Source organism: Centruroides vittatus, unplaced genomic scaffold (assembly GCF_030686945.1).
Source record: "Centruroides vittatus isolate TY-2023 unplaced genomic scaffold, ASM3068694v2 scaffold_386, whole genome shotgun sequence".
NCBI lineage: Eukaryota > Metazoa > Arthropoda > Arachnida > Scorpiones > Buthidae > Centruroides > Centruroides vittatus.
Genome location: NW_027122706.1, coordinates 7141533 through 7161529, shown reverse-complemented (window position 1 = coordinate 7161529; position 19997 = coordinate 7141533). Strand labels below are relative to the sequence as shown.

Here is a 19997-nt window from a genome sequence, read left to right as displayed (position 1 = left end):
ACTTGAATTTATACATACATTTTGAATTAATGACGTTGCAAATTATGATATAGATTAAAAAGATTTTAATTTAATTGCATTGTTTTAAATGCATATTAGTAGTTACATTTTAAAAATGAATCAAACTTTAAATACATTTAAAATATTGAAGATTAAAAACACGAAATGTTCCTTTTCCAGACAAAATATGTTAATATGGAGTTTTAAAATTTTAGTTTTAGACATTATTAAGAAAGCATGATTAGACTTACTCATAAGTTCCGCCTAAAAAACATTCAAGGTGTCATTATTCTCTGCAATTTTGAACAAACCCATTATTTGATTCACATCCTGTTTCTACAGTTTTTGTATCAATCTCCTAAGAATAAAATGTCTGTCCTAGTTATCACCTTTAAATGACTGTGGATTATAATGGTACACGTACTTTAATATAATTATATTTTGACAATGAGTAAAAGAACGTTAAACTTGTGCAGAAGATCAATATAAATTGTAATATAGGTTTATTAAAGAATTCTTAAAATTTTTTTTTCCGCCTTTTAACAAGATTGTTTTTTTTCCTTTTGCACTTAACGAAATAAATTCTTGTAATCAGGAGTAATAGATTTTCGTTAAATCAATTATCAAATAATCTGACACTTTTGCTTTATTCCTATTATCAATTTTATGACCTGTTAAGATGAAGACAATGACCTAAAGTTCTTGTGTTGTAATGATAGTTCATTTTCACACGGTAATAAAAACAATCGGCTTGAAAAAATAAAATAGGCCCCCTACATATAATATATATTATCAAATGTGTGTTAGATACATGATTTTCCAATTTTAGCACAACAAAACAGATCAACGTAAGTTTATTAAACGCAATTTTATCTGTTATAATAGCAAGTCTATACTATATCATAATACTGAACGTTGATATATGAAATTTATTTAGGATAAAAAGAAACATGTTAATAATCCGTATTATTCTGTAACTTATTATTAGAAACAAGTTTATAGTAACTCACTATAGTAATGTATGCAAAGTCATTGTTTATTCTTTTTACAATCTACAAGCATTTATTCACATTTTCTTTAGTTTCTTACAATTGATGGGCATTATAAAAGAACATTAAACAGATAAAAACTCTATTTTTTTAACACACAAGGATATTTCCGTTTAAAAGTTAATTGCGTTATAAATAAATGTTTTATGAAACAGCAAGAATGAGTAAATTAATTGTCTCATTTAATGTAACGTTATTTTCAGTTTATTTTTTAAAAAATTAAAAATATTACATTAAATATTGCAAAAAGTAATGATTTCAAGTGTATACTTATGTACAATAATTTAATAATCTCTTACAATAAAAAATTTAGAGTATTGTCATGGTAATATTTTGTAAAATTTCTAGTTTAAAAATTAAAAAAAAAATATATAACTTAAATAGAAACATTTGAAGAATTGAATACATTTGAATGAAAAAGAAATACTATAAACTTATTAGTAAATTTGCATAATAATGATACATAGTAAAAAGTCATGTGCATTATTCCATGTAATGGAATATATTCAAATTTAATTCTAGATTATTGCAACTGCAAATCTTTTTAAACATATGGTAATATTTGCCATTCAAATATAAAGATAAGATAAAAGTAAAACTGATGAACTGTTGAACTTGCACTCATTTCGTATGAAATGCGTGGCTTCGGGATTATGATTACCGTCTCTAATAACAAGAATTATAGAATAGTTATCTATCACGTTACACAATAGGTGTAGACTTCTTTCCTGTTGATCTGTCTACCAAATGCTTTTAGGAAATTATCATGTTAACTGAACCGTTCACACAAACTTATAAGTTCATATAAATATTGAAACACTAACAATATTTAAATAATTTCGTGTCTTTTAAGTAATAAAAGAAATATATTGTTTGTAATTGAAAATCTGCCACTTTATTATATTAATATCAGATTTTATATTATCAAAAACTAGTAAAAAACTATGTTCTGTATTACATAAAGTTACTTATAACTATTCTATAAATGTACGAAGTGATTGTGATACAGAAAAATTACTTGTCGTCCCTTCATTAAATTTAATTTATATTTGTTACATGTTTAAATTTAAGTGGTTGGCTGAAGTTAATAAGCTAACGTGTAACTTAATAATAATGAATATTATGATGATAATATGTAGAGATGTAATCAAATATAAAGAAATAACTTTCCAAATGTAATAGATATGTTTTAAAAAATGAAAAAAAAATATATTAAATACCTTTTCATAGAGAAGCAACTGCCTGCAGGACAAATTGTACATATTACATTGAAGTCAAACTACCTTAAATACACGAAATGAAATGAATATAGAAACATAAAAACCCTTTTATATAAATTATGTTGTTTCGAAAACTTGTGATGAAATAATAAACCATATAATATTATTGTTCCTCTTTCTTTTCTTTAAAAACAAAAATATTACTAGGCGTATGAAATACATTCACTCCATGTTACATGATTAAATTTGTCTTTTTGCTATTTTAGCAGAAAAATTGACATTTTAATGAAAAAAATTGTGTTTTAAGATTTAATTTTTCAGAATATTTCAATATAGAAGTTTCTTATTTTTTTATTTTTAAATACTAAAATTTTACTATTGATTTGCGATATTTTAACCATTTTCATTTAAATAGCTGTGTATTATTTTTAAGCATACAGGCCTATATAATTTTAAAATATAAAATTTTTAATGTTAAAATGTTCGTAACATGTAACTAAACATTTGAATTCAATATTTTATTCAAAAGCAAAGTAAAAGTCCTCTACAAAATAATTTCCTATATTTATATTAATTAAAAATTAAAATATTATAAAATTTGAAATATACTTTTAATTAATACATCATTTTTAATATAAAAATGATACGTATTGGATTTCGCATCTATAATTGAATATAAAATATTGATGTAAAAGGGTTTTAGATTACAGTCAATCATTGTTAATGATACTGTTTATCGTTATTGTGGTTGTCTGTTTTTTCTACAAAAACAGATTATTTTATACTTCAATATCCAAAATATAGGAAATGTTAGAAGTGTTTCAAAAATTTTATTGTAATCGAATACCTGTTTAATTAATTTTGACATAGATAACTGGTTTATTGATCAGTATCTCTCTACAGAATATTAACTGAATAAAATGCTAATAAATCATTAGATCATTATTATCATCATGTTTTAAGTTAATTATAAATTTCTAAGAAAGTTGTATTGTTTTTTTTAATTAAGATGAATATATTTTTCATATTCTTCCTCAGGTAATATATTTTCCAAGCAGTTGTGGAACAAGTACGAGGAATACCAGTGCATATTCAGGAGTACAACATTGCCGTAAGTACTTATTTTCTTCTCTTTCAGCCAAAATTCTCTTATGTAATTTACTTGAACTTACGTAATAATTAGGTAATTACATAAGATTTCAGTCGCCTTAAGCAATTACCTAATTATTAAGTAAATTCTTACGAAATATCACTTAAATCGGTTACAAAAAAGTTAAATAATGTCTGTATCCGCTCAGTCATCAGTTAATAACCTTTTTTCTTGTTTTGAATAATCGTGTAATTTTTGTCTTCTCGTTTAAAATTGATATTATATTATAGCCTAATGAATTTTTAATGTGATGATATAAGAGTCAAGTTGTAGAACGTTTCATTTCTCTGGCAGCGTGATTGACCTTTAAAGAGTTAACAAAAATATCCAAAGAAGCATGATCTAGCAAATCATTAAAAGTTCTTTTATCTCAGCAAGTAATTATGCCGATCGACCTAGTGATGAAGCCGACTAGAAAATGGGCACAACATCCTATAAACTCAATCGGCGCTTGAGGCTTTCTTCTGGTTCCCATCGTTCTTCCTCGACTAGAAAAGTAAGCGTGTAAATAGGTGTGCCCCGTATCTCGATTACAAGTACAGAAACTGGTAAGATTACGCAATAATTAATAAGCATTAGACATCGAATGGGTGTGGTAGGAAAATGATCGTCGAAGAATTCAAGGTCGAGGATGTCTGGTCAATTCGTGACTGGGTTCAGGTCGCCCACAATCCTTTACTGTCCCACTTTTCTCAAAAACTTTTCTTCTTAGAATTTAAGTAGGCGGTTTTGTGTAGACCGGACTATTATCTTAAAATAGACAATTCTCTTTTTACAATGCTCAGACGATTACACACACATCAGGCATCTGTGGGAATCACCGATACGAATGTTGGTTAATAATTCCTATACTTGTTTAAATTTTAATTTCGTGTCATCTATTTATATACGTTTAATTATTTATAATTATAGAAATGCATTATTATTGTGGCATTACACGATAATAGCAAAGAAATATTTACTTTTCGAATTTTTTTTATTTCGGTATACTTTAAAAAAATAAAAATATATTTTATAAAATTTTAAAACAAATTTTTAAAATGTTCTTCATAAATAAACAGTATTAAATTAACGTATTTTTAATACTCAGACAAAACATTTTCTATTTTAATCAATTGAGAAGTCGAAATTTATCCATCTCTTTTATCTTAAAATTTATTTTTAAGCATTAATAAAATAAAATATCTTTAGAAATTATTAATGTTTTTTTTTCTATTAGGCGTTCCGAATAATGATAATATTAATTGCAAGAGTATAAAATTACAAAAAACTAGATATATTATTGTAATTTAATATTCGATTCCTAGTTGAATGATTATAAATTTTGACTGCTTACTACTGTACTTGTCTAATTATGTAAAGTTTTGAATAATCCGATTAATTAAAAAAATCTGAGAAATCTGATACGTCGAATCGCGGAGAATTATAATGAATTGTATAGTTTAACATACGGTTGACGTTGAGCTTATCGATAAATTTTGTCTTTTGTTTTATCCTTTGAAGTCTATCGCGGTATCTGTTCTACAAATCGCACATTGCCCTTTCCACGCATTGAAAAGTTTTGTTTTCTACAAATCAGGTTATGCTCAGATATCAGCTTTCCTTTGACCTGCCCTAACCTTATTCATATACCTTGTTTTTGACACGACCCCGGAAAACACCTCCCATCACATTTCCGTTTTCCATAGATAAACTTAAGTTCATCAAGTTACATGATCTTGTCGTGATGTCTGTATTACAGACGGCTTCTTTGACTTTGGCCCTATTTCTCCCTTTTTTGCATTGCCAGGAAAATTTATTATTAATTTTAGTGCTACATTTAACATTTGTAAGATACAAATTTTTGTAGATCTAACTTGTAACGGACATGTCAGAAGGTTTGCTACATTATCTGACAGGAAAATTTCTTAAAAAACGAGTTCTTGTAATGCTTTAAAAGCACTTAAATTGAGTGTATTTTATTGGATTAAATTTAATCGGAAAAAATAATCTAGAAGAAGCAAGAAAGGAAAGACTTTATAGCGATACGATAATGTTTATTGCTTGATTTATTATACATTTAAATGTTTAATGCTTTCGTTTAATCATTTTATAGTGTGATTAGAGAAGAATGATCATTTTACTGAGACCTTAATTATTACTATTTAAAATAATTTTTGTCTCTCAGTCGATTAAACATTCAATAAAATTCGATTCTTTGTTTTAGTAGTTATAAATGAAGGAAAAAAATAAATAAATATTTTATTCGACATATTTTTTCTAATAAAAATGCAATGCCATGACAAAGATTTTCGGTTTGTGTTAGTTTTCTAAGTAGAGAATATTGAATATTTTATAGAATATTCTAAAAAGCATTACTTAAATGATAAATGTTTAAATTCAGTTCTTTACAGCCTAGAAATTTATAATTAATATTTTATTTTATTGATACAAACTAATTTTTAAAAAAGAACGATTTTTGATAAATTTAATTATAAAACAGTATTCATTTATTAAAATGTTTCGTTCGTAAATTATAAAAAATAATATTTTTCGAAAAATACATATTTATATATTTTTTTATTTTTAGTTTATTACGAGAAAAAGAGCAAAATGACGAAGATTTTGTTGCTCTGTGCCAATTGAGACAAGGTGCTGCCAAATATTCATTAGATGGTCTTTTACATTTGCCTGTAAGTAAATCATTTATAATTAAGAATATAGAGATTACGTATTGAAAAATCAATAAGAAAATTTCATATACAACAAGAAGGTATTAAGGCGATTATTTTCATCTCGAATATTTTATAATGCTAATTGATATAAGAAGAATTTATATTAAAATAACAGTAAAAACTTTCAGAAATAAAAACACATAATTAGTTTTTGTTATATATTTTAAATTATTACATATCATTCGATGTCATTTTGTTAATGAGGAGAAAAATTATAATTAAAAATAGTCAAGAGTACTTTATAACATATTCAACCGGTTGTTCACTCATTTGTTTTTATCACATTGTGTGACCAGCTACTGTATTCCTTCTGGCGATTTGTTCATTTAAATTTGGATAGTCACATGTTCTCCCGGAACAGTGAACTAGACCCTATAAACCTTAAATCTAATTAATTTACCATCGCTTTTCCTGTCGCCATCTTTCGTCTGGACGTTCGGATTTTGTCGAAACGATTTTTTCCCCCAGAGAATTGGGAAATTAATTTACGATTTTACAAAATTTCGACAATTATTATTCCCGTTCATAGCTCAAATCTTCTGAATAAATAGAGTAGGCGTAGTATTTTCTCAACTTCATGGATGAAAACGAATTCTCTTATTAACGGTATTAATCATGTTACGGTTATAACTTATAGCGCCGGTTCTTGTTTATTTGTAAAGCGTGGATCGACCTAACGGGTGTATGATTTAGCTTCGACAACGCCTAGTTCGGCGTTCATCGCCTTTAGCAAATGGGGGGTTGCCAGGGCGTCACGGTTGGCTAGTTACCGACTATAGAGAACTGCATATTTCCGCAAAAAATTATGGCGCACACTAAATACTCGCAGACAAGGAGTCGAAACAGTTCATTGTTTATTAAGTAAATGCGGTCAGATATCCGCTATTATTTATATTTTATTGTTAAATGATTAATATCCGGTTTAAAAATCACTTTGTATTCTATGCAATCTTTATGCAAACAAAGAGAATTTTTTTGGGTAACGGTACCGTATTCAAGAATTCTCATTTGCTGTCTATTGATTCGTCGCCTCCATTAGACTAATTAGTCGTAAATATTATCATTACCCTGTTTAAAATAAATAAATATATTCTTGATACTTCTCACACAAAGACATACTCAGTCTTTTAACAGCGGAATAAATGTTTAAAGGTAAATTTTACGATGGTTTTTAAAGTAATCGCAGTTAAAATTAGTTTACGAAAAAATTGCAATTATAGTTGCATTTAATGTTTCTTTTAAATACTTTTTGTTTTGTTTTGCTTAAGATAAATAATTAAAATTTATTTACACTCCGTAAGTAATCTATATATAATTTTTATGTATTTTAATTTGGAATGGAATAGAATAACCTGATATTTTATTCATATATATTACAATAGTTAAAGTCTAATATGCAATCAGTCAATTTTAAAAAATCGCTTTGACTAATTGCTTAAGCAACACAGAAAAAAATTATACGTGACTTCATCACACCGTGATGATAATCTTAGCATGATGTATTTCATGACAGTTGTTTTAAAAGCATAACTTAATATGAAAAGAATTAATTAATTCTATAATTGGCTTATCATCTACAAAATTATCAATTTATATTTTCTAAGGCGAAAAGATAATTTACCGAACATCTTTGATTACTTTCTATGTTGCTTTGTTGGTTGATGGCATTGACGTCCGCTTCAGTAAAGCATAAAGTTATACATTAGTAAGCATTCTCTCTGCTTGACAAATCATTCATTTCTCGATGGAAACGGAAGTGAAATTAGTTATCACGAGAGCAATGATTGAGAGGAGAAAAGTGACAATTTATCCCTTTGTCTTAAAAAAGAAAGTTTGAAATAAGTTTTTTAAAATGTAATTATAAAATTCGTATGATTTAAATTATCCATAATCTGACAAATAAAAAATATAAAGATATACTATAATTCTATTATTAATGATAAAAATATTATTATATGTTTTCTATAATTATAATGTTTTAAATACGATCGATATAGTTGTTATTAATTAGAATAAAATGGTGTTAAATTCCCTGAATGAAATAAAATAAACTTATTTTTATATAAAATCATTCCGATTTAAGCTGGAATCGCAAGAAAAACAATAACACTACATTACACCGATTATTTTTGAAAAATGATTTATTTCAACGATATCAATACGTTAAAATAATTTTATTGTAGTCAAATTAAAAGATGATTAAAATCTATATTGATTAACAAAATCCTTCCAGTAAAGCTAATTCTTGAGAAATATATAGTGATATTTACATTTTTTTTCTGTTTGTTATCAAGAGTTTTAAACTCATTAGTCACGTTATGAGAAGAAATTCATTTTTCTAGTGAGAAACAAAGTTTTTCACTAGTGTAAGCACTTATTTTTATTTCTTAATAATAAATCAAATTGATAAAATTATTCTTCATCTGACTTTGATTAAAAACTGAAAAATTTCCTACCAAAAAAAAAAAAAAAAGAAAATTATCATAATTTACAAGTCTCAATTTTTATCTTCGACTGTTGAAAATAGAAAATGTTATAGAAAATTTACAAATATTTTAAATAATATTTTGAGAACAATCAGGAGACTAATAAGTATTGAAAAACAGAGTATTTCATCTTTCAATGTCGTTATTCGTCACAGTTTACACAAGTTTATGAATATTACTGACTGATTTAAATGTAGGGTTAAAATTATAATTATTTTAATGCTAAGCGATAAGCTATTTACCAGAAGTACTGTATCAATATTCAATTAATGTTAATTCATTTTACACTATTAATGGGTCAACGTTATCTGAAGTAAGTTGTTATACTGTAACAATTTACCCCAACAGAATTATTAATGGTTTACTTATTTAATTATTTTACAATGTCTATAAAAGCGGTATTAAATATTTTAATGTATTTATTAATAGGCCTATAATTATAGACACTGTATGTAAGTTTAACGCATGGAGGCATGAAATAAAATATTTAAACTAAATTTTGTTTGTTTGTCAAATTTTAATTGTTAATTAAAATTATATATATATAAATTTAATCTAATATAAAAATTAAATTAAAAATAATAACTAATTAAATTATATTTGTTTTAATTCTGAATTTACTCACCAGATGGCACTCAATGAGTTAATTCAGTTATAGTATACGATAGTAAAAGTACTGTACTTTCCTGAGATTTCAGCTTAATTGTTCAAGTACAAGTTTATAATAGCAAATTGGTTTTTTCTGAATAACATTTTAATTTTTTTAAAATCTAAACTGCTATTAAAGGTTGCATTTGTTGTTTTATAAATAAAAAAATAAAATAAAATTATTGTTGATGAAATTATTTTTCTTATCAATTTAATTATAAGAAACAATATAATAAATAATTTAGACGAAAATAAAAAATTAATTTTTTTAATGAAATTTTACAAAGTTTAGATTGTTTTTAAAAAATGTATTATTAATACTGTTTAATTTTAAATAGACCATTGAATGACTAACAAAATCACATGAAACATTTTCTAATTAAATCTTATTTAAAAATTTGGGGCAAAAATTTCAGAAATTGCATGTTGTTGTTGATTACTTATACACTTAAATTGCATAAAAATAATAAAGTTTTCTAATTTCATCTAAATAATTTTCAAAATAAATAAATAAATGCATATATTTATATATATATATATATGTGTGTGTGTGTGTGTATGTGTGTGTGTGTGTGTGTGTGTTATCCTGGCTAAAATTAGACTGAAAATCCATCATTTCTTCAACTTTATCTAATTTCTAATTTTGTAATTAGAATTAATTACAAATTTAATCATTTTTCATGCAGATGAAGTGTTTCGAATGTTGTTTTTTAATTAAACTGTTCGACGGTGATGCTGAAGCAAATTTGATTATTTTGATAATGATTAATTTGATAATATTAATTAAATAATTTGATATTTAAAAATAAAACCAAGTTCAACGACCTTTGAACGTGTAGCAACCATTTACTCTGTTGCTGTCATTAAAATCACACATGTTGTATGGATTTTCCGACATCAATACGGAAGTCGTGGATCGTTATAAACTTGTACTTGTAGAAACTGAATAAAGGTTGAATATAGTCAATATAGCATTAATAGAATTTGTAGTTGTTAGATAAAAGCTTGCGTTTTTTGACCTTTTGAAAAATGTAACTTATATATCAAAAGAATTTCATAAGAAAAAAAATCAGAAATAACAATAATTTTATTTGTGTGGTCGAAAGTTGAAAAAGTCACACCAGGAAACCAGTTTCTTTGACTTTAAATGAAATGGAACGTTTTTCTCTCGGATTTCTATTGCTTTCTCTTCAGTAATCCACTTCAATCTATTATAAAACATAAAATTCCTTTATGATGAGATGAGTTCCCTCTGTGCTACTAACCAACTCTTTCTACGCATCATATGACCTAAATGAAAGGACCACGCGGTGTTTTGATCGATTTAGCACCTGAAGATGTTTAAATCTATTGATTGTTAGTTGTTAGCATCTCCCGGTGAAGCCCCCAAACTTTCTCTAGTCCCTATTCATTGCGATGAGTCACACATACCATCTTGGTTGGGGTCATCGACCTACTGCTACCACAACAATCTTTCTTATATTTCTTCGATCCTTATACTCTCCCACCTGGTCTATTCATTTCGAGTAGCGCATGACCACTTCTTTACCTTCTCTTTTAATCTGGTAAATCTACAGATACCCCTTCCCCTCCAATCATTTGGAAATGCTGACACCTATAGAATTTTTTCCCTTGAAGGAATTAGATTTCGTGTAAGATATTGTACGAATAACAGGATTGATCGTCTTTATCTTTTTTTTATTTTCTCTTCTTATATTCTCTTTCCTTTCTTTTTATTATTTATAAATAAAACCTAGGGGAAATGGAATTTAAATGCGTTGAACTTAGCAATACAACGAAAATTGTGTACATACAAAATTTTAAATGGCCTAGAAAGTTATAAATAAGGCTAATAGCTGTTTTTAATTTAAAATTCGTTATAAATCTCTGGAATTTGACTAATTTTAACAAGTCAAACATTGAGAATTTTATTAGACTATCGTGTTTCTGGTTTACTCTCACTGAAACATGTTAAATTTGCTATTGTGAAACAAAGTTGCATAAAAGATAGTTTTGTTTTTTATTATTTTACTTTCGTATCTTGCGAAATAGCTTATGCAATTCCTATAATTCATTAATTATTCAATTCAATTTGCATTTAACAGATTGATAAAATGAAACGTTCAGAGTGATGTAGAAAATATCTAACTTTTATTTTTTAATTAAAATCCTTACCAAAGTTATACACTTTCATATACATTATCTTTAATGTTCGCTTAAAAAATTTTTATTCGTGTTTGATAAAGCAGAATCTTAACCATAGCCTGGTAATTGAAACAGTTTTATGACTCTTCGAGAGAAATTGGATAACCGAATCTCTCCATAAAACGAACCAGACTGGAGATTTCCGTAATTTAATTGGAACATAAATTTCAAAATAGTAAAAGAGAAAAAATTATTTCGCTTAACGCTTTATTTTGTTAAGATATAAAATGATCTTATTTCATAACAAAATATTTTACAAGTCTATAGTTATAATTTATTATTCAAGATATTATCTGTAGAGTATGGTAGTTTAAAAAAGTGGAATTAGTCACGATATAAAAATACTTAAAATCATGAACTGCGATTACATTTTATTAGTTAATTTCATTAAGAATCTATTTTAAATACATATCATATAATATATAATGTATATAAGTTTATTAAAATACAGACTTTTTTGAGAACTAAAAAAAGAAAATTTTTCAGTTATCGTCTTGAACACATCAGCGCTTTCAATTTTAAACGAGATCTGACGTCCAAAAAACACCCCTAATCGCTACTTTCCGCCCGATCAAATTTTCTTTGGAAATTCCAAGAGACGAAATTTTTGTTTGAAGTATCCTTGAGCAGTATCACATTCATTTGTTGTCTCATCCCAACATGAAATGTATAATAAGAAACAAGTAAAAGCAAGAGTGGAAATGAAATATGCCCTTTCCCTTTCCGTCACCCAGACGAATTCAGTTCGACCTTGGCGTTCCTACCAGATTCATCTCTGTTGATCATTAGTTAATCTTTGGAACGACCACGTTGATTATACATTTCAGCTAAAAATCTCTCGAAACACCTGTTACTCGCTTGAAGCTATCCAACTTTCAAGCTACAAATCATTGTTGCCGCCTTTATTAGTAAGAATGGGTTTCTTTTTTGGTTCGAACGATATTTTCAAGGAGAAGAACTCCTTTTCAAGGTTATTATTACATAAGTTGTTATTTTATTAAAAACTGAGATTTTTCTGTATAAATTTAAAGTCTGTATTTTAATATATGTACTTTCTAAGTTATACTGTAATTTACTTGCAATAACAATTTTTAAGTTTAAAAAACGACTTTTTTCTGATAAAATAGCTTTTAAATCAAAACCTTCTTTTAAATTAGGATCTGTATATTCTTATTTGTGAGTCTTAAAACAGCCATCACTCTATTTAACGACATCCCGGATGTTAGCGTCTACACGTCACTGCTATACCGTAAGCTATACGCGTGCGAAGTAATGCCACATTGTCACGTGATGCTTTAGCAAATGCATACGTGAAATTACGTAGGGTCATGTACAGGTTAAGTGTGAGTCCATGTTGTAGTACTTCGTCTATCACTAAACACGCGAGTCTGAAGACTTTTCAGATTAGAAATTACATTTGTTAAGAAATGATCATTTTAATCGATATTCTATCGTCAATTTCGATTAGACTTTTTCAGTTCTCAATTAAAATTGATTTTTTCCACAAGATTAGACGTTATTAATGTATCATTTAAGAGATCATCAATTAATAATTCTTTCTGGTTATTAATAACCTGAATGTGTTATTATTATTATAGCATGAAGAATAATATACTATAGATTAGATTATCGCTATTGTAATTATCAACAAATCTGTATAATTATATTATTGTATAGATTTAAGCGTATATATGTAGTCTTCATCAGCCGTAGTAGTATTATAGATTAACTTGATTGTGTCTATTGGTATTGTACTATATATTATATTATAGAATTTAATTTCCGGTAGAATGTATGCAACATTGGTAAATTTCTACGATCATTTACAGAGGAATAACTTTTTTAATGCTTTAAATTACGTGGAAATTTAAATAGGAACCTTGGAAATAATAAGAGTCGTGTAACGCAAAGACTTGTTATATTCCTTTGTTTTAAATTATTTATTACTTATATGAAAATAAACTCGTCAATTTAAATAAATAAATAAATATGTATATATACTAATTTATAGGGCCATACTTGAAAATTTCGATTAAGAATTACATTTGTTTTCATTATTCCAAATCGCTTAATTGGTGATAAAGAAGTGGTTATGAACATTCGAAACAGTGATAAATAATGTTTAATTCAAAAATTATTTCGAAAGATGAATGAAAAATACATAAAATGGTGCACTGAAAAAATGGATTTCCTCTTCATAAAAGTTTAAAACATTCATTAAAATTATTTTACATAAAATAGTATTCATTTCTTCTGATGTACGGATTATCGTTTTCGTAGAATTTTCAAAACATTGTATAATAAGTTATTTAATTATTTACTTGAAAGAAATATTCTATATACAGTATATTCTAAACAGTATATTCTATAATTTTATTTAAAAATAAATTAATTTTTGTAAATTACGTAGGATCATGTAGAGTACAGGTGAGATGTGAATCTATGTTGTAGTATTATACATCGTCTATCGCTGAACACACGAGTCTGAAGACTTTCCAGACTTACAACTCATAACAAATAACTATAAAATATAAATTTTATGAATTATAGATATACTCATAAATTATTTGGATTTTATCTTTCTTATCTATGTTAAAAATTTGATCTATAGTTTTAATCAGTTATATTTTTTTAACCAAAATTCTTGATCAGAAATACTTTGATTTTATTAAATAAATTTATAACTAAAAAGATTTTAATAGATAATTATTTCCATATAAATTTAATTTAAGTATTAATAAAGTAAGAAAAAAATAACTAAAGTTATTTCTGGAAATAAGAAAGTTTTCCTATAAAATTGAAATTTCTTCATTTTAGTGATGGAAATATGTCAGTTCTATTGTATTAAATCTCAAGTTTATTCGTCCGTTTTATCGAATGAATGAAAAATACATTCTATATACTTTTACAATATTATTTACGAATAATTATCAAATTATATGCTTAACAATAGACAATGGGATATTAACAATTGACTGCACTCACCTTAATACAGTGATTCATTCATGATTCATAAGCATATCTATAAATTTTGGTTTCAGAAAGATTTTATGTCTTTATAATAATCTATAAATTCTGTCAATGAATTTATTAAGACCCAATTTATCATTTATTCTCATCTTAATTAGGAAATTAGCAATTTTTTTTTATTCTGGAGATTTTTTATGCCATAATTAGCTTCTGTACTGAAATGAATCTTATTAATTTACTAATAAATATAACTCGATATACCGGTATTTTTTTTAAACTTACTTTCCTCATTTCCTGATAAGATTAAGATTATTATTACTTTATCTTTTATTAATTAGCAGCATTACTAAAATTTTTATATTATATTTAAATTTTATATAGTTAGCTTCAATTAACTTGCATATCAATTCAGTTGAGATTAAGTTGATATGCATATTTCAGTTGCATAAAATATGCAAATCAATTTATTATTTAGGTTTTTACTTGATAAAAATTTATTAATTATTAAATAACTACGATAAATTAAAATTTTATTTTATAATTTTAATTATATCAGATCGTTGAGGAAGATTCCTCCATTGAGATTGGAATATATTGTGTGTTGATTTTAAAAAAATTAGTTTCTAGTTTATTTTTTCCATAAACAATAAAATTATCAGTTCAAATAACCTGCATATAAATTATGGCAAAATATTTTCGAGTTATATTCTATTTTCTTATGTATTAATTAGTGTTTGCTCGAGTTATTTTAATAAGCAATGGCAAATAACAAAAGCAAAATATTTATTTTTCATTATTTAAAGACGAAAATTTCATCTAAGTTTGTGGGTTTTTGTATTATTTAAACTTACACTTTCCACATTTTATTGTTTCATATATCATCCATCAGCTAAGATGTAAAGTATCTGCTATGTATATTGTATTTATATTTTATCTCATGTTAAACCATTTTGTTTTAGTTTTCAATATTATTTTGGAATATTCTTCATAAACTAAAAAGATTTAGAATACAGTACAGTATTTGTTAAGAGTTCTTTTTCTTTTATTATTTAATTAATATTGATTCGAAAGTCTCTTGATACTGTAAGAAATTTTATTAAAATTTTCAACGCATTCCTGATTATATTACTTATAAATTTAATATTACAATAGATCACTTAATCTTAAAATATTTGCATAAATTTCTATTTGTGCTGGAGTAGGTTTCGGCCTACTTAAATTTTTAGAAGACGTTGAAGGAGACAAAAAGTTAATCCCTCTGCAAAAATCCAATTACCCAAGAGCTAGGGATGTCCCTCCAAGCTGTTTTCAATCTATTGCTTCAAATATATTGTATACACTCTCATAGCTTATCAGAATAACAATTTTCGGCGCTTCGATTAATCTCTTTTCGTCACGAATCTGTCACGTCACGCTGCACTGTGACCGCCCCTTTGCGTAATTAGGTGGTAATTAACTGACTGCTGTAACTTGCGCTTTGTTTATTTCTGACATAAGAAAAATTTCCAGATTGCACATATTTTTGTTTCCTCTTTTTTTCTTTTGTTTTGCATAATTTTACTCTTAACAAAAATACGTGTCTGTATAAGAACGACAAAAAAATAAAGTTCACGAGAAGAATATTTTATAAGCAATATTCAGACTTAATTACAAATTTAGATTATTTTTCCAGAAAATAATTTTTAAAAATTGCTGCAAATAAATTATAAATTAATAAATTCTATTTACATTTAAAGTAAATAAATTAATTAAAGCAATTACATTTAAAATTTAATTTCAAATGTGATATAATAGATTTCCGATATAACATAACGTAATAAAACTTTTCGATCTTAACCGTAAATTCTCTTCGAAAGAAATATTTAAAAATTTATTTTGTTCTTTGTAACTATCAAACTTATTAAATAGGATTTGTGATGCTGCGGTCTTCAGTAAACTCTTGTGAAGGTTGTAGCATTTGACCTCATCATTTCTCTCCCTGCAGAAAATATAAATATGGAAAGATAGTGCATGTTCGAACGAACACCCGCTGTGTTCAGTCGAGGTCAACGACAGCTTGATGACTTGGTGGCTAATCTAACTTCGCTTGTTAACTTTGAATCAATTCCATGGTAAATCTTAACGAGGACTAGCTCTATTAGAGAAAGCATCTCATATAGCTTCGGGGCCTACGTATATATACGCCATAATTTATAAGTATGCACCATATCAAAATACTATATAGCTCAGAATATAAGCTGTCAAAACTGGAAATTAAACGGGCAACAAATTGCATCGTAGATCTACCGTATTTAATGTACTGTATGTAATGGCAAGTTTAATTTTTCTAAGTTTCATCAAACTCTTTTTAAAGATTGTATATATTTATATACAAAATATATTAAAAATTGATGTTGTTTTTTATTAAAATTAATGCATATTCACAAAAGATTGTAAGCACGTAAATTGTCCAACGAATTGTATTCAATTTAGTAATTTAAGTAAAATCGATAGAGTTACATTTAATAATTATTTTATCTCGAAATGAAACCTTTATTAATTTCTTTATTCGAAATGAGTTAATTCTTTCTGCTATTTTATAAAAAGATAGCATAAGAAATGAGTCCACTTTGAGTAACCAGTAACCAGCTTTTAATATTGATTGCCAATTTATGTAAATCTTTAGAATAAAAAAGAAGTAAGAAGGTAGCCTATATTTAATGTTGTTTCGTATTTAATAAGCTAAGATATTTTTTTACTCATTAATTTTAAACCTCGACGAATCACATATTAAATGGAGTTTTCGTGTTAAATTATTGCGCTCTTAATAAACTTGTTTATTAGCTAAACCATTTATTTAGTCAATAGTGCGTTAAAATTCGAACATACTGTAATAATAATTAAGATTCTGTTTCAGAATTAATGATATTATTCTATTAACTCAATGCAATTTTAACGAAAATGGAAAATAACAAAATTTTGTGTATGATATACAATAAAATTTTCAGCGCAAATTTCAACTGCGATCGAGTTACAAACAATTAATTAGGTTCATAGAACCATTCGTTTGGAGAAATGACTTGGATAGACCACAGTTTTCTCCAACCGTGTTAGTTTTCTGAATGGTATTCCACACTAAAGACTTAATAATGACATTAGAAAGAAGAAAGGCTCGATTTCTTTCAGAAACGTGACTCTGCCAACTTAGCCGTATCTAAAAATACCCGACTACGTAACGGTTTTTCATATGCCATTAATGTCACGAGGCGTTAATCGTTGTTTGTTGTTTAACACGAAAAACCATTTCGTTCAACTATCTCATTCAATGCAGCAGCTTTCTGCCTTTGGTTTGGAATCCCTGGTCAAAAGGTTAAGGACGCAATGTGCACTGCGGGTTAGCTTATGTTGAATAGCGTTTATCTTTAAACCAAGCTATATTACTAGATTTTTGTAATTTATTGAGATAGAGTTGAATGAATTATTATTATAATGTTCTTTTCTCGTGGTTTTAAGTTTACTTTTAATAAGAATCCAAGCCGAATTTAATTCATAGAATTGGCAGTTTCATGAAGTAATAATTTTCATGTTAATTAATTTTATTTGGCATTATTTTCTTCATTATATTGAAGACAAAATTGTGTTTTTTTACGCCATTAATTCAGACGTATTAAAAATGAAATAAATTTACTTTGGTAAGTTTTAATATTTTATTTTTAAAGGTTAATTCTAACCGGATGCGATAAACAACTTCTTAGAAGAAATGATTATCTTGATTACCAAATCTTTCAAGTATTATTGTTATGACTGAACGTTGTCAGGCTGTAATTTTACGAGTATTAAGAAACCATTTATAGTTTTATAAAGGAATTAATACAATAAAAAAGCTAATAAATTCTTTTAAGTAATAAGATTGCTTAATGGTTAAAAGGTGTTTCTAGATTTAACTTATTTATAAAAAATTTTCTTAAATCCTTAATGGAGCGAAGTGTAAATGATTTAGAAATTTCAATTTTTGGAGTGATTTTATTCAGTAGCTTAGAAGAGCGCCATCTGGACGAGCTAGAAAACACTAACTAGAGAATTGGGCTGTCACTTTTATCCGAAGTAAGGTCAATATAATATGTAGCAATGCCGAAACGTAGATGAGTCAGCTGTAAAGGTCGGGACAAGAAAGGTGACAGAGTCGGGCATTGTTTACCTGGCGGTCGACAACGGAACAGGTTTATTGCGGGAGGCGTCAGCATTGCAATGACGGGCGGTTCGGCGTTACAAACGGTGCTGGTCGCCCACATTCCTTAACTCTGTCTATCCACCCAAGTGTTGGAGTTCATAACGTTGCCGTCCTTTGACTTCCTCGGAAACATTGCCGATTCAGACAAATGCACTTAAATTTTGACCTTCTCTTCTATTGTCTACGCATAAACAATAGTGCAATACCTAAATCGTTTGCTTGAATGTTTATGTCTTTGGGATGATGTCACTTCCTTTTCTCCCAGTGTATTTCGAAACTTGTTTATGCTTTGGTAAAACTTCTTAACACTACTTAGAATTAAGCATAATTTAATAATCTCTTAAAGATTATAATTGTGTGTTTTTGATTATGTCGATATCGCTTTATAAAATAACCACTTCGTTAAAGTAAATTAACTAAATTATTAATCTTTGAATAATTATTTTGGAACATTAAATTCCTAAACATTCAAAAGTATTAAGCTTTTCACACTTTAAGATTTATAAGGATTATAATACACAAATTATTATTAATAATAAATTGCTACGTTAAATATAACATAACGTAATAAAACGTTATGTTATATTTAACATAACGTTCTAATAATTATATTATTATTTAAGGTTTATAGACCCAACTATAAATTTCTATATGAATTGTAAATAAAAGATTAACCATTGATAAATTGTCTTACATAGTTAATGAATATATTATATATTATTATAATCTTTAAGAGATTATTAAATTATGCTTAATTCGAAGTATTTATTTTAATAGATATAATATATTCATAAACTATAACAATTTATGTAAAATAATCATTGAACCTATTATTATTTTCAGGGATGTAATGCAATAATTTAATTTGGATATATAATTTATTTAAATTTAAATTAAAAACAAGAGTAAATTTAAAATACACAAATTTACAGTAGCCTGCAATATTACGAAATCTTCGTTCAAAATACAGTTTTTAATAAATTAAAAATAAGAAGAAGAGAGAATTATAAAAGAAATAAGGAAATAATAATAAAATAAAGTTGCAGTATGTCAAATTTATACTTGTAATTATAAAAATATGACAATAAAACAATATAATTGTTTTTCTCATTAAAATAAAAAATAAAAAATCAGTTGTTATATATATAAATAATTTAAAAATTTCATCTGTATGATTTCAATATCTAAGAAAACTGACTCGAATGATGGCACTTATAGGTAGGTATCTTTACTGAAATAATTTATTTCATTTTAAGTATCAATAGTAGCCTATATATTCAAAGAACTCGAGAAAGCTTGAGATATTTTTACTTATTTACATAAAAAGTTATCGCAAATTTTTTTT

The 19997-nt window shown here is 26.3% G+C and overlaps 1 protein-coding gene across 8 annotated transcripts in view; it reads left to right on the top strand.

Annotated features, from left to right (window-relative positions):
* LOC136988835 (uncharacterized) overlaps nt 1–19997 on the top strand; it is a 163168-nt gene that overhangs the window by 90654 nt on the left and 52517 nt on the right. For all 8 annotated transcript variants that reach the window (XM_067286798.1, XM_067286799.1, XM_067286801.1 and 5 more), the window contains 2 exons: nt 3308–3380; nt 5989–6091. In XM_067286798.1, the coding sequence (XP_067142899.1) occupies nt 3308–3380; nt 5989–6091 (176 nt within the window). The remainder of the gene's footprint in view (nt 1–3307; nt 3381–5988; nt 6092–19997) is intronic.